Source organism: Myotis yumanensis, unplaced genomic scaffold, assembly GCF_028538775.1.
Source record: "Myotis yumanensis isolate MYYU_CA2020_CCGP unplaced genomic scaffold, mMyoYum1.0.hap1 SCAF_11, whole genome shotgun sequence".
NCBI lineage: Eukaryota > Metazoa > Chordata > Mammalia > Chiroptera > Vespertilionidae > Myotis > Myotis yumanensis.
In genome coordinates, this window is record NW_027223762.1 from 12373064 (window position 1) to 12395159 (window position 22096).

At 43.4% G+C, this 22096-nt stretch overlaps 1 protein-coding gene across 2 annotated transcripts in view; it reads left to right on the forward strand.

Moving 5' to 3' along the window:
* The window catches only part of BABAM2 (BRISC and BRCA1 A complex member 2), a 351823-nt gene that overhangs the window by 270025 nt on the left and 59702 nt on the right, over positions 1–22096 (forward strand). For both annotated transcript variants that reach the window (XM_070428913.1, XM_070428914.1), the window contains 2 exons: positions 482–552; positions 3134–3216. In XM_070428913.1, the coding sequence (XP_070285014.1) occupies positions 482–552; positions 3134–3216 (154 nt within the window). The remainder of the gene's footprint in view (positions 1–481; positions 553–3133; positions 3217–22096) is intronic.

The following is a 22096-nucleotide window of genomic DNA, read 5'->3' on the forward strand; positions in this document are numbered from 1 at the left end:
TGCAGGTACACACACACGACACATGGCCACACCCCTAGGAGGCACTATTATTCTAGATGAAAAGTCTTTTTAAATTGCCTGATTCCCTGCTTTAACAAAATGTTTTGGGGACAACTGGAAACTTTTGAAGATGGACAGGATTCCATGTGAATTCAAAGAATGATTTCTGAATTTGTTGGGTATGATAATGATATTGTGGTTATGCAAGAAAATGTCTTGTTTTTTAGAGATGCATGTTGAAGTACTGTGGCGAACTATCACACTGTCTCTAATTTTCTTTGAAATGTTTCAGCAACATTGATTGATAGATTGATAGGCAGGTAGATGGCTAGATGAAGGAAGAAGACAAAATATTCACAGTTGCTGAATATATGTGGCGGGACTATGGGTGTTCATTTCACTATTATTTTTACTTATCTGAATCTTTGAAACTTTTCATAGTAAAGCAGTACTGTGTCTCAGCTTTGGGTTCCTTTTCCAGGTGCAGTATGTGATCCAAGGATACCACAAGAGAAGAGAGTATATTGCTGCTTTCCTCAGCCACTTTGGCACGTGAGTCCTTCTTTGTTGCACCCTATGTCAGCAGTGCCCTCGCGTTCTGATGGCCCTGATGTGAGCTGCAGTCAAAAATCACTGCTCTAAGAGCTAAGACACGACGTCAATCCAGAAATAGTTTCCAGAACTTTCATGGAGATTTCCTTTTCAGTTTAAATTAACCAGCACACGGCTATTAAAAGAAATTGTTCATATATTTGATTCTTTTTTGGTATGTTGCTTCCAATAAAGCTTCCAGGAAGATTTTTTTAGCTTCTTTAGCAGATAACAAAATGAAATATCTTCCCTTACGCAGCAGCAGGGCCAGCCCCGCACACAGCAGGAAGGGTGCAGCCTACATGCTCATTCGTGCAGAGCCCTTTTCAGCTTGCAGAGCACTGTCACCTCCCTCAGCTCATGGGCGTGAGGAGGCGAACCAGGCAGGGGGAGTGACACATCTTACTGATAAACCCTGCAGCTCTGAGAAGTCTAGCAACCCAGCAGGAGTCACACAGCGGGAGAGACCCAGGGTGGAACCTGGGTTCTCAGGATCAGGTCTCCCAGCAGGACCCCACTCCCGACCGTGCCGCACGATGACTCCTGCTTGGGATTAGAGTCGGAAGAAGGCACTGGAGGGGAAAGGGGCAGCATGGAACTGCAGTGACAGGGTGGGCATGTCCCGCTGCTGCCCTGTGTTCACCCCTTCCTTCCTTCAGGGGCCAGGGGCCATGTGCTGTGCAGCTCCTTCCTCTATGTCCCGGCACGTGGTGGCAGAGGCCTTACCAAGCTTCTGCTCAGGGGGGAAGGATTGCTCTTTTTTCACAGGCTGCTCTGACGATGCCTCATTCTACCCAGTTGGGGAGACAGAGCGCTAGGGTTTCCTAGTCTGGGTACAGCCCACCATATTCCAGAGAAGGTTTATAAATACATGAAAATACAGTAGCACAAAATGAAAATTTTAAACAAGTAAATGAAGAAACTGGGACAAAAGGGAAGTGGGAATAGGAAAGAGTAAATGAAATAAGGTTGGCCATCCCATGAGTCTTTAATTCTTAAGATTTTTTTAGCTTTATTTGTGAGCATTTTGAGAAGGTACTTATGATACAAACAGTAGTTAATAAATGACTATTAGTTTGTGAGTAAGATCATCTTTAGTATATATAATTGAAAATGCAGAAGCCAGCAGACCTCTAAAGTATACATGTCCCAGGGTGCATGCCCCACCTCACTCCATTGTTGTACAAGAAAAATATGAAAATTGCATTTACATTTGTTTTTAAATCTTATCCTTTTAAATGTACATTTTTGCATATGTTTTATTATGCATATAATACAGTAATACTTGTGTAAAACTACTAAATTATATATAGATATTACTATAATACTGGACTATATAGGCTGGTAAAAAGGTAGGTTTACAGTTGTGAGTACATGAAACACAGAATTTACTCTTGTATTATTATTTATTAATTATTGTATTATTTTCCATACGAACAACTATAAGCCTACTTTTGCCCCACCATGTTACATGATGAAGAGGCGTCTCTGTGGTTTTTGCTTATGGGATGTAGGACCTAAAAAGTTTAAATATCAGTGTTGTAACATAATGAGTTATTTATAGGTTCATGAAAAGAAGTATAAACTGGTGAATAAGATTGTTGATTAAGTCAGAAAATCTGAATGATAGGCACATGGTCTTTGAGCTCATCACGTAGCCTTCAGTGTCTGAGTTCCTTTAGCTTTACAGTGGGTGCAGCTGTTCCTTCATGTTTGTACTTAGACTGGGCGGCCATCAGTGTTAATGGTCTGATTGGCCTGACTCAGCCAGGAGAAGGCTTCTCTGAGGACAGCAGAGGCCTTCTGTGTGTGGGAGAGAACATCGATCCTGTCTGGGTGTGCGGGTAGTGCTATCATGATGTGACATTCCCCACGCTCTCAGCTCTGGAGGAAATGGCCAGGTGAGCCCACCGAACCCTGCCAGGACCCTCCGCGGCCAGGAGCTGCTCTCCCACCTGAGCCCAGTGTCTACCCAGCCAGCATTGCCGCTTTGTCCTGCGCCCGGTGGTGAGGGCAGGGGCACAAGTGAAGGATTCCGAGTGCCTTGGAAGAAAATAACCTATGACCCTGAACGGAGTAGCACTGCCATTGCTCACTGCTGCTCAGTGCCTAAGTGGAAGTGGGACTCACGACCACTGTAGGACGGTGGTGTTCCTGCCGCCCTGATCCCAATCGGTCCTTTACTCACCACTAGCAACAGACATTTGCATAGCACTCTGTGGTGTAGCTTATTTGGTTTTCACAGCCCTGCAAAGAAGTTTGGAAATATTCTTATGTTTGTTTTACAGATGAGGAAACTGAGGCTCCAAAGGTTAAGTGATTTGCCTGCAATCATAATAGATAATCAATGGCAAAGCTGTCACTTAAACCAGCTGCTGTCATTCCAAATCTACATCCTTCCATGGTAGCACTCACTCACCCTAATGCATCTCGGATTCAGTAACCCTGACTTCATAAATATGTTCTTTACTTGGTTCAATTTTCTTTTATACCTTATTTTTATAAGAGTTTTTGTTTGTGTGTGTGTGTTTTTATTACTTAGAGGTGTCGTGGAATATGATGCAGAAGGCTTTACAAAACTCACCCTGCTGCTGATGTGGAAAGATTTTTGTTTTCTTGTACACAGTGAGTATACTTTTGCTATTAGCATGTCAGCATGCATTTGAAAATGTGCTTAACCACATGCAATAATGAGTATGAGAACCTTTAGTGTCCTTACCTGGTTTCTTTTACTTTAGTATATTTATTGCATGGTTTTAAAGAGAAATATCTCTAGACTGGTGGTTCTCAACCAGGTGTAATTGTCCCCTCAGGAGACATTTTTCTGAAGACATTTTGGATTGTCATGATTTGTGAGGCGGGTGTCGGGGGAGGTTGTTGTTGCTACTGGCATTTAGATGATAGAGGTCAAGGATATTGCTAAACAATGCACAGGGCAGTTCCTCCACACCTAAAAAACAACCCCCAAAAATCATTGTGTGCAAAATATCAATAGTGCTGAATTTAAGCAACTCTTCCCAAGACAGATTTCTGTTTCACAGAATCTTTCCAGTATCAGGTCTCACATCTTTCAGGATTACTCAGAACACACTAGCTTTTGATCATTTGCTTATCATCCTTATTGAGTTAAGAGTCTACAACTTTGATAATATATAATACATATCTTAAAGGTGAAACAATGTTTTAATGTATTCCCAACCTTGCTTTTCAGTTTTATTCCACAGAGTAGGTGTATTTCAATGTTCGTTCTATTACATTAATCAGCCCAGTCAGTAAGTGTTGGTCGAGCTTTCTCTTGATGGATAATTTGGAGTCTCTTTTGTTTATTTCTTTGTTTTATAAGAACCAGTGACCCACGGTGCCAGGTTCAAGTTGCAAGTAATCAAGACCTTTATTCTTTATTAATTTGGTGTGCAAACCGCCCAGTCTTTAAGCTCAAGGCAAAGAAGTTCCAGCTCTTTCAAGTCAAGTTACAGAACAGCAGTGGGTTTGGGTTGACTTCATTCAGTAGCTACAACTGCCCTAGACCTTAATAAACTCTTAGGAAGAAAAAAGCTTGGTCCTATGTAGCCAGGCCCTCGGATAGTCTAAAGATACTGGGTTGGGGAGATGTTCCTTCCCCAGCAGATTGACATTCTGGTTTGATGTGCTTAGGCTGAAATGGTTCTTAAACTAGTTTGTCTCACCTGACTTCACACCGACAGAGTAAGGGAAGAAGCACTAAGATGTCCGTAGGGCGGAGGGAGGAAAGCCGGGAAGATGACTGAGAGTTGGCTGTGGTTGTCAGGAGTGGGTTCTTCCTGCCTCTGAGTGTTTCCCAGGGTCACCACCTTGCTGCGCAGCGCTCTGCATTGAGCTCCTGCCTACAGCTAGCCACGCACTGGGACCACCTTTTCCACGCACCTGGAAAATGTCAGCATTACCACTTTGTGTTCATAATGTGCACAGATAAACAGAGTTGGAGAGGTGAGGACTTTAATCTTGGGTCTACCTCCAACTTATTACATGACTTTCAAAGCACTCCGACGAGCCTCCCTCTACTTTCGCTTTCCCATACGGACACTGGGGATTTGGTTGTTCAGTCCTGTGGAGACGACGGCATTTAAAGCTTAACCTACCACGCATGGCCCCGTTGGAGAGAGAGCCTCACAGTCCACGCCTCCTGCAGTCACCTCTTTGCTCACCATCTTCTGTGGCCGTACGGGCACTTCCAGCCCCACGTTTGATTCTGCCTGTGTCCCTCCTTTGGTTTGCCTTCTGAGCAATGATTCCTTGGTGAGATCTCACTTCCTATTTGCCGTATCCACTCGCCCCGCCATCTGATCCCGGTGATTCTGTTTCTAGCCTGTTAACCCAGCCCCAGATCCTGTTTGCATCCTCAGTTAGTCTCTCATGACTCTGGATGGTTGCCTGGGTGACCAGTCTGGTGTGATTCCCCTCGTCCAGCTCAGCATCCAACGGTGGGGGCAACGGTCCAGTTCTTGCAGAGTGGCTGTGGGAGAGGGACACAGGGAAGGACAGCCACAAACATTAAATGAGATGGATGCTTCAGCTAGTTTCTTTATCCCAAAGTGGCATGAAATCTCAACTCTTCCCTGAAACTTACTCTGGTTCCTATCTATGGTTCTACTTTCAAAGAACTGGATGTCAGATTATATCAGATATAAGGGAAAAAGATGTCCTTGGCATTGCTTGCTCTAATCTGTGTTTTTTACATGCAGCTCAGGGGCGGCCAGCACGAGTGGTGTTCAGGGAGGAAAGAGCATGCATCGCTTACCTCCCGCCAGCTTTCTCTCTGTGCCTCCAGGGTCACCACTCCTTCCCTTCCTTCGGAAGCTCTTTTCCCAGAGCATTTCCCCGTGGTGCCATCTGTCCAGTACTTCTCCCAGTTCCTCTCCACCTCCCTGCCTTAGCTTCTCCAAGTCAGACGTCTATGCAAAATCAAGTCCCAAGGTCATATTTTCACTAAGTATTGATTATCTTATTCAGAAACATAGAACCCCCAGGCGCTCATGAGAGCAGCGACAGGGACCTTGGATTCGTTTAGTTGACTTCACCAAGTGCTTCCTGAGGCTGCAATCCCTCCCTCCCCAGCGTTCACTTCTCGTCTCAGCGTCACTGTCCACGTTGGGCTCTTCAGGCAGATGAGACCTTGTCTCTGAATCAGGGGACGTAGATGCTGCTCCTGCTCCATCATTAACTCACAGCCTGTCTTTAAATAACTTGTTTCCTCCTTTTTGCTTCTTTCTTACACCAGGACTTGCTAATCTGAGCGAAGCAGCTCGGTTGGATGGTGTGTGTAATTCAGTCATGCAGTTAGGCATCTGACACTTACCTTCCTTTGAAAGCATCTGCTTGTTTGGTTACAACACCCCAGGGACCACTTGTTCCCGTTTTTTTCCACGATGATGGGGATGTGAATATGGGGTGGCAGAGACGTAATGATAGAACAGTCTATGCAGGGAGTTATTCTGAGAGCTCAAGAATGTGCAAAGGAAGAAGGAAGTGGCTGGCTCCACTACTCCATGAGTTTGGAGACCTGGCAGGACCCCAGGTAACATCCCTGCTCCTCCTTTACCCCATTCCACCCAGGCCCGGGAAGAGTGCTGTCAAGAGGGCAGGTGCTGGCAATAATTTGGAGATGTGGATGGTGAGGAAAGAGGTTCTGCTCTCCAGAGAGAGGCAGCTCAGACCCCAGAGTGTGTGGAAGCAGCCATGCCCTCGGGGAAACAGGAGATTCTGCAAGGTCCTGGCATCCCGTGATTCTAGGAGCGGGGTCTGTGGCTGTGATTATGGCCATGGAGCCTTTTTAGCCATTTACTTATTATTCCTTCCTCCATCCATTATCAGTGGATCACAGGACTTGGAGCCACAGTGGGATCAGGGACTTGCTCCATCCAGAAACAGTTTTCGGGACGGGTTCCTGGCCCTCGTGTAAGACCTATTGGTAGCAGTTATGTAATAATTCTGAATTTGCTGAGCTGTTTCTCCTCTAGAGGTAGATGTTTCTGTAAGCCGGCAGCTTTTCAGAATGTTGGGTGACGAGAGAACCAGGCAGCAAGGCACAGAAACAGAACAAAGGCAACCACTGGGTAACATCAGCAGCTGCACCATATACAAGGGGCAGCTGCCTAAGGCAACAGTGCTCTTAGAAAGGAGGGGTTTTGAGATCTGTGACTTCTTAGGCAGGAGAGTCTGTGACGATGTGAGGGGCTATCTTCTGTAGTTACCTGTAAGTTTGTGGTAAATGTCCCTTTGTGACATCCAGCCTGGACCATTGGCCATATTCCCCTGGTAAAATACCTACTTGACCATTTTGTCTGTTCCATTTCATTTTTCCTCTCTGCCCCTACCCTGATTAACTTAGCAGAGTTCTGAGTTTACTGAGAACTTACTGTGTGCTCAGTATTGTGCCAGGGACCCCAGGGATATAAGAAAACTAGTGTCCCGGTGCACAGATTCATGCACATTGAAAGGAAATTAATTAGAAGAAATATTTTAATATTGCTATTCGCCCTTTCTCTATAATAGAAGTGTCAACCAAATTCACAATCAACAATGACAGATCGAAACACACGCGTGCGATTGGCACCAGCGAGAGCTTTATATGTATCGCGCATGCTCGAGTCAATTTAGCCTTTTATATATATGTAGATAACTCAGGCTTGATCTTAAGACACTTGGAGTCTGGGCCAAGGTTGGCAGATTGTCGCCTGTGGGCCAAATCCCATCCTCAGCCGGTTTTCATATGGCCCTTGAGCTAAGCTGGATTTTATGTTTTTAAAGGATTGTTAGAAAAAAAAATACAAGGACAAAAACTATGTAACAGAGATGGTAAAGCCTAAAATATTTACTCTTTGACCTTTTACAAAAAAACTTGCCAAGGCCCTGGTTTAATTGATGAGAAAAGAGGTCGGATAAAAGTGAAGTACAATGGTGTGTATTTTTTAAACAAATATTTTGTGAGCCTGCCTACTATATGCAAGGCACAAAGTGATATATGGCAGAGATAACTTTATATGATATACTCTCATGAGAGGGAGGAAGAGAGGGAGAGAGACCCTCCTTAATGAAGCCTAATGAGATACAGACAAAAAAGAAATAAACTAACAAATATATAGATTTCAAATGACAAATACCATGATGGGACAAAGCAGAGTCCTCTGAAGGAAAGAGACTGAGGAGGGGGTTACTCTTAGGGTGGTCAGGGAAGACCACTCAGAGGAAGTGACATTTCCGCTGAGACCTTAATGAGCAGCCTTTAGAGAGTCAAGGGAGGAGTTCCAGGGAAAGAAGTCAGCGGTGTGAAGAGCTGCTGAAGGCAGCAAAGCGGTCTGCATGAGTGAGTGTGGCTGGAGTTCAGTGAGCAAGGAGAGAGTTGTGAGGTTAGAACGGAAGTCAGGGCAAGATCAACTAGGACCTCATAGGCCATGTGTATCAGTTAGGATTAAGTAGTAATAAACATTGAAAAACGATGATTTAAAGCAAGTAGAAGTTTATTTCTCACTTCTCTATAGGTAGGCAGTCTAGGGCTGAAATGACAGATCCAAAGGTCACATTGGACCCAGGTTCCTTCCAGCTTTTTACTCCACCATCCTTTGGGTGTGGCTTTCTTGCTTACAGTCCAAGAAAGCTATTGGAGCTCTAGCCATCCCATTCACACATTGAGTAACAGAATAGAAAAAAGATGGAAGAAGGGTACAAACTTCATTTACTAAGACTTCGAAGAAGTCTCATGCACCACTTCCAATTACATCTCATTGTTCCAGAACTTACTAAGTGTACCGATTAATAATGGTGGATTTTGTAATCAAAGAAAACACGATAATTTTAAGAGAAACATCAAAAGTGCTTTATTCAAAGTAATGTCCATCACTAGCTACACATTTCCCCCATCTTTCAGGTAATTTGTGGATACCGTCCCAATAGAACTTTTCTTGTTTTGAGGCAGACCATTCAGAAACCCACTTTTCCACTTCTTCGTACGTTTTGAAGTGCTGCTCAGAAAGTGCGTGTGCCATCAATCGGAACAAGTGGCAATCTAAAGGAGCAAGATCTGGTGAATATGGTGGGTGGGTTAATACTTCCCAGGCAAGATCTTTTAACGTGTCTTTAACTAGTTTTGAAGTGTGTGATGGTGCATTATCATGAAGCAAAATTACTTTGCCGTGTCTTCTGGCACATTCTGGTCATTTCACTATCAAAGCGTGGTTCAAATTGATTATTTGTTTTTGATAGCGATCAGTATTAACGGTTTCACTTGGTTTTAGTAGCTCATAATACACCACACCTTCCTTGTCCAACCAAACACAGAGCATTGTCTTCTTTCTGAAGCGATTTGGCTTTGCAGTCGATGTTGATGGTTGACATAGATCAACCCATGATTTTTTGTGTGTGGGACTCTCAAACTAAATCCACTTTTCATCGCCAGTCACATTCAATGCAAAAAATACTTTTTTTCATGCCGTTGAAGCAACATTTTACTGATGACTTTTCGGTTTTTCATTTGTCTTTCATTCAGTTGATATGGCACCCATTTTCCTTCCTTTAAAATCCTTCCCATTGCTTGTAAATGATAGGCAATTGTTTGCTGAGCAACATTTAATCTTTCTGCAAGTTGTTTTTGAGTTTGACATGCATCTTCATCCAATAATGCTTGTAATTGTTGGTCTTCAAACTTTTTTGGTTGACCTGGATGTTCTTTGTCTTTCACATAGAAATCATCACTTTTAAAGCATTTAAACCAGCGTTCACAAGTATCTTGAGATGGAGCGTGTTCACCATAAACTTCCTGAAGTATACGATAACTTTCAGCAGCACTGTTCTTCAAAATAAAGTAATGAATTAAAACTTCCTGCAAATGCTTTTTTTGGCACAAAATTCGACATTTTTAAGCGAAAAAATATCTATGTTAACGCCATCAGCAAATTTGACATGTGAAGTTTTGAAGCCTGCTGTCAATACAACAAAATAGCATACATATCAAATTGCATATATATAAACATATGTGTAACTCCATCTATTGAAAAAAATCCGCATTATTAACTAGTACACCTAGTAGTTCATGTGGCCTCAGCATATGAGCTAGGCAGACTGGGAAGTGTAGTTCTTTAGCTTGGGCAGCAAATGCCCAACTAAAAATGGAAGTTCTTTGAGTGAAAGAGAATGGATATTTAATAAGCAACTACTAGTCTCTTTCAAACCAAGGCAAGGAGTGTGGACTTTGTCTAGGTTAAGGTCCCATCAGGAAACAGATGACATATCACACAGTAACTAAGGAGAATTCAGTGGCAGGACTGTGTTCAAAGGTGTGGACAGGGAGTCATTACCTTCTCTAGGCCTGCTTGGGCACGAGGAGAGCATGGTTACTAGAAGCTGGAAAGAGCTGTAACTGTAGCTGCAGGAAAGGGTTTCCTGGCAGGAGCTCGGGGGGGCCTTCGGTAGAGTAATGGAGCTAGTGATATTAAAGTCTATTGCATCTGGTGTTGATATACCCATCCCAGTTCTCTTATGTTTTCTTGGTATATCTTTTTCCATCTGCTGCTTTTTTTTTTCTTTCTTTCTTTAAAGTGTGTCTCTTGTAGACAGCACATGGTTGGGCTTTGCTTTTGTCGACATTTTAACAGTTCTTCTGTTTATTATTAGAGAGTTTAATTATTGATATGATTGGATTTGGGCTTGTCATTTTGATAGTTGTTTTCTGTTTTTCCCATTCCATTTTTGTTCCTCTTTGATTACCTTACTTTATGTCAGATGGATGATTTTAATGTGCCACTTTAATTCCTCTGTTGATATTTTTAGCTACTTTTTTGAGTTATTTTTTTAATGACTTGTTTAGAGATTGCAATATGCATGTTCAATTTAACACAGTCTACTTCAGATTACTAGTGACTTAATTCTGATAAAATATAACAACTTTGCTCCTTTTCTTCTACCTCCTTTGTGCTATTATTGTCATTTATTACACCTACATGTTATAATGTAAACACAACAATATAGCCTTTGCTATTTTTGCTATAAACAATATTATACTTTCAAAATAAATTAAAAGAATAAAAAAACTATGAGCTGGAGAATTACACTTCCCAGTCTGCCCCAGCTCTTTGTATTTTCTCTGTCCATTATGTCCAGTGTGTCTTTGGAATGGGCATATTAATACTCAGGATGTTGGTTGCTCTGTTCCCGCATTTCATAGTTGTTAAAGTGGATGCAGAGGGAGGGGTTTATTTTGTCTAGTAGATGATGAGTTTTTTACTCTATTTTTTTCCTGTGTTTTAAATTTAGATTTATTCATATTTCTCTTTTGGTATTGTCATTATCTTTTCATTCATTCAATTCATTCATTCATTCATTTATTCATTCATTTGTTCATTAGTTTTATGCTTAGATTAAGTCCAGAAAACAGTTACTTCATTTTTTAGGGAAGCTCGGTTTCCCTAAGCTAGAGGAAATTGACAACTGCAGACTAATCTGTTAGTCATTTAAATGATTCTTCATAAGTCTGTAATCAAGGCCAATAAGTTAGAAATTAGGGCAGCTTTTGAAATTTTAAGTGAAGATCAGAGGCTTCTGTGTATTACGACGAATGCCCCTTCCATGCTCTGATTTTGTTAGCCATAAGATTGCTGGTATAACCATGGAAATGATTTGCATTGATGAAGCACTGTCATTTCACCACTCAGAGGCAAAGCTGTCTTAGGAGTAGCCACTCAGTTCCTGAGCAAGTGGTGTGGACTTATCTCGTTGCCACAGAAACAATGGCCTGTGAGATAATAAGCAGCCACAAACAAGATGGCTGCAAGATCATTCAGATAAACCAACACTGCAGGGTTTCTCAAAACTTGCATTCTTTGGGGTACATATCATATTTTTCTAGAAATAGATTTGAAGCACAAGTCAGAGTTGGTAAACTGATTAAAATTTGAGACCATAATGTTATGTATTAGAATTCATTTCAAATCAAATCTATAAAAAGTGTAACATTATTTTAGAATTAATGTGTTTACTTCAGATTAGGCAAATATAAACGTTTGTGGTTTAATTTTATTATTCCTGTTAATAATAATAGCTATGAGAGTAGTTGGAACTAAAATTGATTATGAACAAAAAGTGAAACCAACCAGTTCTCTATATTGTTCCAAATGATAAAAGGATACGGGAAAAGATAAGAGAAAATTTACTTAGTAAATGCCTTTTGCTTTGATTATGAGACCCATTGGGTCCTTTAGATGCTGTAAGCATTTTGGTTAATGTTTATCCTGGACTTCCTTGGAAGGGGCTGTTAGCTCTGCTCGCACAGCGATGTTCATCTTTCCAGCAAACACACGACCAACACACCCTTCCACAGTTCACAGCGCAGACCTGGTCCCTCGGCAGCCACTGTCACCATTTGACTCAGATTGAAACTTGGGTTTTCTCTTTAGAGTCTCTTTCCAGAAAGCCTTTTTTTTTTTTTTTTGTAACTTCTGACACTGATTTGAGAATTTATTTCATTCATCTTCACTGGGAATATTCTCCTCATTCTAATACCTTGGATTTATGTGACACCTTTGTAATGACCTTATAGGACTTCTCATGAGGGAAGAGGCTGTAGGTCAGATGCACGTTACCATGTGATGATTTCTCCCTGTACCTTTTATGTTTGCTATATGATTCTTTTCAGCTGTAATCAATGGATTAGAGTAATTGCTAAAACAAGTTTATCTGATCAAAGAAATGGCAAGAAAACTTCGTGATTTTAACTTAAAAGTTTATGCAGCTGCATGGAAACTAATAAATTGTAACCCAAGAAAGCATCTAACTCAGTGAAAGAAAGTAACTTGTATAGTATTGATCTATTCAGTCTAACCTTTTCTTAAAATTAACTTCGAAGTATTGTTTACATTGGTGAAACATAGGCATTATTTTGGCGCAAAATTTTGCTGTTGTTGAAGATAATAGTTATAGTAGTAACAGCTAATGGGTATTGGTATACACCATGCTCCAGACACTGCGCTCAGTACTTTGCATGTATTTGTGTTATTTAATCCTCAAAACATCCTTCTTAGGGTAATTCCTAGTAGTGCCCCATTAACAAATGACAAAACTTTGGCTTAGAAAGACTGCATATAGTCACTGTGACAGAGCTCGGTTCAGTGAGGAACTGATTCCAGAGCCCTGTGCTTCCCTACCTTACTGCGCTCCTCACATCATAGTGGGTGGTATTCCCCCCGCCCCCGCGCCTCCCCCCCCCCCCCCAGTGTGGAAAGTCTTTGGAGCTTCAGAGAGCCTGGGAGCCCCAGGAACAAAAGTGGAGAGTCAGTGTCCCTCTACTTGTTTTTGTTGTTTTTTTTAAGAAAAACAATCATCTTATTCTATATTAATGTACTCCTTGTAAACATACCCACAGACTGCATCTGACACTAGCAATCGGAGATACGTGCAGACTGTCTCATCTCTCAGGAACAGAGTGGACATCTCCAAAGACATTGCTGATCTGAAGGCAGCAAGCATGGAGCTGGCCTCATTTTTCAGTGGTGGGGACTGGCTGTCCAACTCTAATTCCCACCCTGTAGCACAAAAATATTGGCTCTTGTGGGGATTACTCTGTGACCATAGGAAGAGCAAAACTAAGTGGCTTAATTAAAAAAATAACTAGCTACTGATGATCAAAAACTAGACTGAACCTGTTTAGACATAATGATTCATTATACAAGTGCATGCAGACTTACAAAATCAAATGCTACCTGAGCCAACTGGGCAGTGCAGATGCGAGAGTACCCCAAGTTCTAGGACAAGAGGGAGTGGTAGGAACTGCGGCAAACTGCATGCCCCTTAACATGGTTTTGATTTAAAACAACAGCAAACAGTATAATCCAAACATTTCTGTGGGCTGAATCTGTCCTGATGGCCCATGAATCTTCTTTAAAAAACAAAACATTTTATGTTATAAAAATTTCAAACAAATACAAAAGTAGAGAGAAAAATATAATGAACCCCCATATCACCCCTATTGCAGTTTTGTCTACCTTGTTTCATCGATCCCTCCCTCCTTGATAATTTAATTTTTAAAAATCATCTGTAATATTTTGAAGCAAATGTGAAATTTTATTTTACCTATAAATACTTCAATGTGTATCTCTGACAGATAAGGATTTAACAAAAGATGTATCCAATATAACATCATTACATCTAATTCTTTAATATCATGTGATACCAGTATTTGTTCAAATTTACCTATTTATCTCAAACATTAATTTTTATAGTTGGTTTGTTCAAATCAAAATCCAAACAATTCAGGACACATGAATGTTGAAAATCTTTTTGTAGAAGAGATGTGGACCCAAATAATGGTTATTGCCACCCATTTTCCTTCCACATGACTATATACATAGTCAGAAAATGTCCACTGACAGTTTACGCCAGTTCAGAAAATGCAGAGTGAAATTGTTTAAAAATGGACCCAGTAGGATGGGAGGGCCGTAAGAGCTTATCAGGTAGAGAGGCTAGTACAAACAAAGGCACTAGGGAAGAAATAGGATACGCTCCAGGAATTATAAGCTTAGAATTTCTTAAATGCATAGTGGGCCCTGAGGAGTGGTGAGAGGGTGAGCTAAAGAGGCAGCCAGAGCCCAGAACTCAGCATTATATGGGCTGATGAATATGGACTTCATTCTGAGGACAGCAAGGACTCACTGCAGAGTGCTCAGTAGAGAAGTGGCATATAGTTGCTTTTCAAAAAGTGACTGTTTGGTATTACATAGAAAATGATTTGGAATGGAACCAGGAAACCTAAAGAGATGATTAGCCCTGAACTAGAGCAGCCATATTGGGGATGATGGAGGAGAAGAAAACGTGGCACGACAATTTTGGAAGGGAAACACCTAGAACTTGCTGATTGATCCCAATAAGGTAAAAGACTAAGAAGAACTCGGGATGATTCGCAGGTTTCTTTCTTAGGCATCTAGGTAGCTGATGATGCCCTCATCTGAAGCAGGGATTCTGTTAGGAGGAGCAGATGTGGAAATGTTGAGCCCAGTTTGGGATATGTTGACTTGTATGAGCCGCTGGATATCAAGGTGGAGAGTGAATGCATGAACATTCACACATAACAGGTGTGTGGTGGAGGCTCTGACCAGCGTAGCCTGGACTTCATTCCAGCCTTGAAACCCCTGGTCATCCCCAGTTTGGATGATTCAGAACTATTTGGCCTGACTAAAGCCTTAACAACAGGATTCAGTCATACTTCCCACTGGACAGGATCTGGTTAAAACTTGAAACCTTGTTGAAAATACTTCCTCCCAAAGAAATGGTCCAATTCTTTAGATGGCCTGTTCTGGGTTGTAGGGAAAGAGGCTATTGGGAGTGACCTCTGGACTGAGAATGACCCTTGGCCAAATGTAACCCTTGCCTTCAGGCAGCTGAGGGTGAAGGGAATGTCAAAACACAAGCCATCTCATAAAATGGCAGTACTGTCTGACTCCACTTATCTGAGGTTCCTCGAGTAGTCAAATTCTTAGAGACAGAGAGTAGAATAGAGGTTCCCAGGGACCAGGGAGGCCAGGAGTGGGAGGGAGGGGTTGTTTGACAGGGACAGCTTCACCAGTTTGGGATGCTGCACAGTGTTCCGGAGGTTGATGGTGGCGAATGTACTTACTGCCACTGAACTGTACACTTAAAATGGTTATATGTTATGTATATTTTACCACAACTTTGAAAATGAAATAGTTAAAAAATAATTCATTAGTAGGCAGTCCTTTTATTGGCCCACTTTCTTCAGTCTCAGTCAACCTGATATTTTTTCTCTAATCCATTTTTTTAAAAAATTTTTTTGTTGATTTTTTTAGAAAGAGAAAAGGAGAAAGAGAACGAAACACTGATTGCTTGCCTCCCACACACACCCTGACTGGGGATTGAGCCCTTTTGGTGTATGGGACAACGCTCCAACCTGCTGAGCCACATTGGCCAGTGCTCTAATCCACTTTCAATCAGAGGTTGGATTGGAGGGAATAAGAAGTGACCTCTAGTGATGCCATTGTTTTGTATAAATAATATCATTTATTGAGTGCTAACTATATGCAAGTACTGAGCTAAGTACATTACATTCATAATTCCATGTAACGGTCTCAATAGTCCTATAAGCTGGCTACTTACCCCGCTTTACATTAGTGAAAACTAGAACACTTAGCAATGCAGTAACTTTCCAGAACTCCCATAGCTAGTAGTTGAAAGAAACAGCATTTGAACTAAGACCTTTAGATTCCAGAACTCTTTCTCTCAGCAGTTCACTAAAGCTTCCCAATCTATGTGCTGGACACACCATAGGGTTAGGGATAGGCTACAGATAGGCTATTGCTGACTTCAGTCCTTGGGGGAGCTGGACCCCATGGTCAGCGACTTCTGCTAGCTTCACACATTTTCCCAGTGTGCCATGAAATCATACCATTTTTCTGAGTACATGCCATAATTTGAAAGAGACAGGGGAGTACAGTACAACACAATATTGCCTGTTCTATAATAATTGGAGGACCCTAGATATGTATATAGTCAAGCGAGTCCCAACCCCAGTCTCTATGATGGGTTTCCTTTCTGCAAATGAGGTCCATAGGGTTCCCCAGGGTTACTTCTGATGCCCCAGCTGTGAATCTGTTGCTTTGTACTGTGAGTCTTTTGAACTCTCCTCAGTGTTGAAAAGGTGGATTAAGGGTTCCCTGTCTCCAAGGAAACCATAGTACCTGCCATTGATCAGCAAACTTTGCATGCAGGTGAGCCTAGTGAAGATAATTGCAAAGGGGACTGTCAGTGTGATTGAGGTGAGGGAACTAGTGATTACATTCACATTTTAAATGGCAACCACCCAGCAATCTCGGAGTGAAACCATTGTCTCTACTCAGTCTGTTTCCCAATAAAGATACAAGTTTAGTTTCATGCATTTTCCCAGTTAGTCTTTCTGTTTTATTTAGCTTCATAAACCTAAAGATTTGTAGAAATGGGGTTTACCTTTTATGTACTCCCAGGTCACATGTGAATTTAACTCCATGAACATTTAAGCCCATTCTTTGTGCCAGGCATTAGACTGAACGCTAAAGACACAGGGCTGACTGGGACATGTTCCTTTTCCAGAAGAACACACGCTATGTTATACTCAGATTCCCTGAGGCTTTTACCAATGAACGCTGTCTTCTTGTTGTAAATCTCTTTGGCTATGCTAATATTTCTTAGTTTTCATTTGGCTGTAGCTTGGAAACCTCATATGTATTGTAAACTGTCTCCTGTTTCAGACAAATTAAAATAATTTACAGAGTTTATCCTTAAGCTCTTGTTTGATTGGGGCCTCAGAAATGAAATGTGGTCTCAAGAAAGCATCTCCAAATGGCATAGCTTTTGTTTTATGTTGGAAGAATGGAGTGGGCCCAAACCCTAGTCCAAACTGTTCCACCACAGTCAGTCAACAAGAAGGCAGAACCATCTGAATGGGACAGGGCTTGAACACTGTGTTTATAAGAAGATGAAACATGTGCAGTTGGCCTCGAACCAAGAGGACAGACAGACAGACTACTTTAAAAGACCCATTCTTCTGGGAGGTGAACGGCCGGGATTGCAGGCTCAGTGGACTCCACAAAGGGTAAACAGAAAGAGACTCACTCTGATGTTCAAAGACAGTTTACGCCAACATCATGCATTGTGTTCGCTGTTCCGGAGATCCTGGGGCTGCAGAAAACCATGGTCAGAACTGCTTCTCGATTTCAGCTTTGCAAGTTAGATTCTTTTAACAACTAGAAAGTCCTTTGAAGCAACCCAGATTTAACTTTGGGACCCTGAGAGCACTCATTTTTTAAGCCATGTATGACCCAAAGAGGTACCGACTAGTGGTTATAGCGCAGAAGTGGGAGTAAAGACCTCAGCTTCTATTTCCAATCTCATTTTGTCCTGTCAGGTGAGTTAGGTCAGCCTCAGTTTAAGGTAGTGATACAATTGAATCCATTGATATTCTTAAAGTAAACTAAGGGGCAGAAAATGGAAAAGCAGGGGTAGCTGCTACAGCAACCCCCCCATCCTCCTTCCATGAGTATTTCAATTTGGAGGGACAGGGAGGAGGTAGGGCTTGGCCAGAATTCTCCAGCATGTGCAGGCTTGTTCTTTCACACACACACACACACACACACACACACACACACCCCTCAGTGATAACACTTAGCTAACTGCACACTCCTGGAATCTCAGGCTTTGAGAAAAAACAGAGTAACTGTCCCCCCCCCCCCCCAACACACACACACACACACACACACACACACAGGAACCCTCCCTAAGAAATGTTCCTTTAATATTTTATTTTATTTATTTTATTTATTGAATAGGCAGTGTATTCATCTAGCTTAAAAAATACACTCTGAAAAGTCTCATGCTCAGCCCCACTTGGTCTACCCTGTTCCTCCTCTTGTCACTTTGATTAGTTTTTTTAAAATTCAGCCAACAGTTTCTTTATGTGTATAAAACTAATACAAATAAATATTCTTCATTTTCTCATTTCTTAGGAGAAAAGTAACATAGTATACACCCTATCAGTACCTGGAGCAAGTATTTTTGACGCCTTGTTACTATGGATGTGCAATTCCTAACCTCTCCTTATCTTGGTTACTGAGTTAACCAAGGGCTCAGACCTGCAGCTTCCCAGCTCTTATAAATGCAGGTGGGACTTAAGTTATGCTCTGTCATTCCAGGTTGTTATTAGAAATGTCTCTTCAATCTCCAGTATAAGGCTTTCCAGTGGTTCAGAGTACTTTCCCACTTATCACCTCATTTCATTGAATCTCCAAAGCTCCCCTGAGGTTAGAAAGGCAGGCATTGTCCTTGTTTCTCAGGTGAGGAAATCGGGGTGAAGGTTTTGGGTTGGGTTATTCATCTGGGTCTAAGGTCTGTCCTCTGTACCTAATGCCACTTTACTTTTGTTTTCCAAAAACGGGGGGAGACTGCCTTCCGTAGTTTTGTTCATACTTCTCCATATTTACCATACAGTCTTTCATGGTTTTTAAAAAACTTCTTGAGATAATTGTATATTCACATGTAAGTATAAGCAGAGATCCTGTTTCCTCCAGTGGTTACATCGTATAGTACAATGTCAACAGCCAGGATGCTGACTTGGACACATTGCTGTGACAAGCAACCCCAGTCTCTGCAGTGAACACAGTGAGGGTTTATTTTTTGCGACATCAGTTCAGTGGTGGCCACCAGTGGGAGGAAGGCTCTGCTCTCTGAGGCATTCTAGGACCTGGCTTCTTCGTCTCCACATCCCCTGTGGGCTCAGCAGCCTCCCCTGCACCTGCTGCCCAGGCCAGCAGGTCAGAGGTTGGGAGGGCCAGGCCTGGATGGCACATTTACTCCTCCCATCCATAGCCCATTGGCCAGGATGCAGTCGTTCGGCTGCATCTCACTGCAGGAAAGCTGAGCGATCTGTTTGGCTGTACCCAGGAGGAAAAACGTTTGAAGAGCACGTAAACAAGACTAGTCATGGTAGTAGTGTTAGTTGTGGGAAAAACCAAATGCTTACTGCTGAGGGAATGATAAACAAAGTGTTAAACTCGCCCCATGGAATATTATGCAGTTGTGAAAATGACAAACCTGTATCTACAAACAATAAAGATGAAATATTTTAAGGGGAAAAATGGGCGATATCTATAATACCATCTACACTAATAAAAGAGAAACATGGTAATTGGCGTACGACCGCTACCCTTCCCATTGGCTAATCAGCGTATCCTTATGCAAATTAACTGTCAGCCAAGATGGCGGCCGGCAGCCAGGCAGCTGGAAGCTAACAGGCTTGCTTGCTGTGGACTCCAACGTTCCCCACCGGCCTCTGAGCTTCAGTCGGAAACATAGTAACATTTATAGAAGATAAACAAAACTCCAGAAAGCTCCTGTCAGTCAGCCGGGATCTCAGAGCTGGAGTTGCAACATTGTTTCGAATACAGAAAACAAAGGCCAGAAACCTGCTTTCAGCCCAGCCTCAGAGAGAAAGCCGGCTCTCAGCTCCAGTGACAGCCATAGAAGGTAAATAAATGCCAGAATAAAAAAAAAAAGAAAAAAAGGAGAGGTTTGGAGCTTCAGTCGCCCACCAGCCTGAAAACAGCCCTCAGCCCCTCACCCAGACTGGCCAGGCACCCCAGTGGGGACCCCACCCTGAAGCAACAAGATGGCGGCTAATTTGCATACTGAAGGCAGGCGGCAGCAGGCAAGGCTGTCTGCAGTCTGGGACCCGGATCTGTGACCCTGCCGGGTGGGATCAGCGGAGCCTCGAGGCCTCCCGGCACCGGGATCAGCGTGACAGGGGGCAGCGCTCAAACCCCCTGATCTCCCTGCGGCTCTGTGAGTGACAGAGGGCGGGGCCACAACCTCCCTATCTGCCCTGCTCTGTTCCTGACAGGGGAAGGCGCCCCAATCACCTGATCAGCCCTGCTCTGTGCCTGATAGGGGGGAGCTCCCCAATCCCCTGATCGCCCTGCGGCTCTGTGTGTGACAGGGTGCGGCGCACCAACCCCCTGATCGACCCTGCTCTGTGTGTGACAGGGTGCGGCACCCCAACCCCCGCCCCCCCCACGGGCCCTGCTCTGTGTGTGACAGGGTAGAGCCATAACCTCTCCATTGGCCCTGCCCTGAGGGTGACAGTGGCGGCGCCCCAACCCCCTGATCAGCCCTGCTCTGTGGGTGATAGAGGGTGGCACCCCAACCCCCCTCCATGGGCCTTGCTCTGTGTGTGACAGGGTAGAGCCATAACCTCCCCATTGGCCCTGCCCTGAGTGTGACAGGGTGCAGTGCCCCAACCCCCTGATCCGCCCTGCTCTGTGTGTGACGGGGGGCGGTGCCCCAACTCCCCTATCGGCCCTACTCTGTGAGTGACAGGGGAGAGCTCCTCAACCCCCTGATGGGCCCTGCTCTGTGCATGACAGGGGGGAGCTCCTCAACCCCCTGATGGGCCCTGCTCTGTGAGTGACAGGGAGCAGTGCCCCAACCCCCTGATTGGCCCTGCTCTGTGAGTGACAGGGAGCAGTGCCCCAACCCCCTGATCGGCCCTGCTCTGTGCGTGACGGGGTGGCGCCACAACCTCCCCATCGACCCTGCCTTGAGTGTGACAGGGGGCAGTGCCCCAACCCCCCAATCGGCCCTACCCTGAGCATGACTGAGGGTGGCATCGCAACCTCCCGATCCACCCTGCTCTGTGCATGACGGGGCGGCCCCCCAACTCCCCAATCGGCCCTGCTCTGAGCCTGACCAGGGGCTGCACCTAGGGATTGGGCGTGCCCTCTGCCACCCGGAAGCAGGCCTAAGCCAGCAGGTCGTTATCTCCCGAGGGGTCCCAGACTGTGAGAGGGCACAGGCCGGGCTGGGGGACCCCCCCCTCCACCGAGTGCACAAATTTTTGTGCACCGGGCCTCTAGTCAACAATAAAAAATATACTTAAAAAAAGAAATATTTTGAAAAACCTAATGTTGACTGAAAAATGCAAGTCACAGGAGAATTTTTATATAAAAAGCCCAAAAACAAAACAGAACAAGGCATTGTGTTATTTAGAGATGCCGGAACAGGTATTAAAACCATGTTTTTAAAGAAACAAAAGAATGATTGATGGGTATTTGACAAAGTGGTTTTTTTCGAGGAGAGAGGCAGGAAGATTCTGTAGCGAGGGGCCCAGGGGGGTGGGCGGTGTCATTGTTCTGAGAGGGAGTGTAGTTAGCTGTGTTACAGGACTGAATTGTGTGTTACAAGTATTCTTTGATGTGTATCAAATATTGCAGTAATTTTTAAAAGAGTGAACTGAAACACTACAATCAGTAATAGTAAAAATAAATACTAGTTATAAGAATGTGACCAGGAGCAGGCCCGTCACTGGAAGAGGTGACATATTTATTGGTGTTGCTGATATGGGAAGTGACCCACTGGGGGCCGGGTGCACCTACGTGCACAGAGTTGCTGGCCCCGTTGTTTTGACCAGCCCGGTGCCCTGGTCACAAGCCTGTCTGGTTCTCTGCGGTTTTCCTGAGTTTCCCGTGCATTCCCTTCAGTCCCCCGCAGCCAGTGACCTGTCCTCTGCATACTCTACTGTAGAGGTTCCCTGCAGAGTTATGTTGTGATCCTTCCCAATGAAAGGCAAGTTTTATACATCTACATTTACGAAATACGGTCCCTTTAAAGGTATATCATACCTAGAAAGATACAACCACATCTAGCATTTCAGCAAACAAAAGCTGAGACTTGTAACAAACAGGAGCAATTACTATACAGTTATCACCATGGGTATGTACGTGCCCAACTTCCAGGGCAACCAAATCACTTAATACACAAGTCAGATCCTCTTTATCTTAAAGTGAAAGACCTAAAGGAAGCACCCCAGTAATAGTTGCCAGCCAGGATCCCTCTCTTATCTGGTGCAGGCAAACTGTCTGTGAATAATCAATCCAGCTCAGTCCTCCGCGGTGTCATTGTCTCCTTCCCACTCCTGCCCATTCTCCTCTTTATCCCAAGCCTTAGC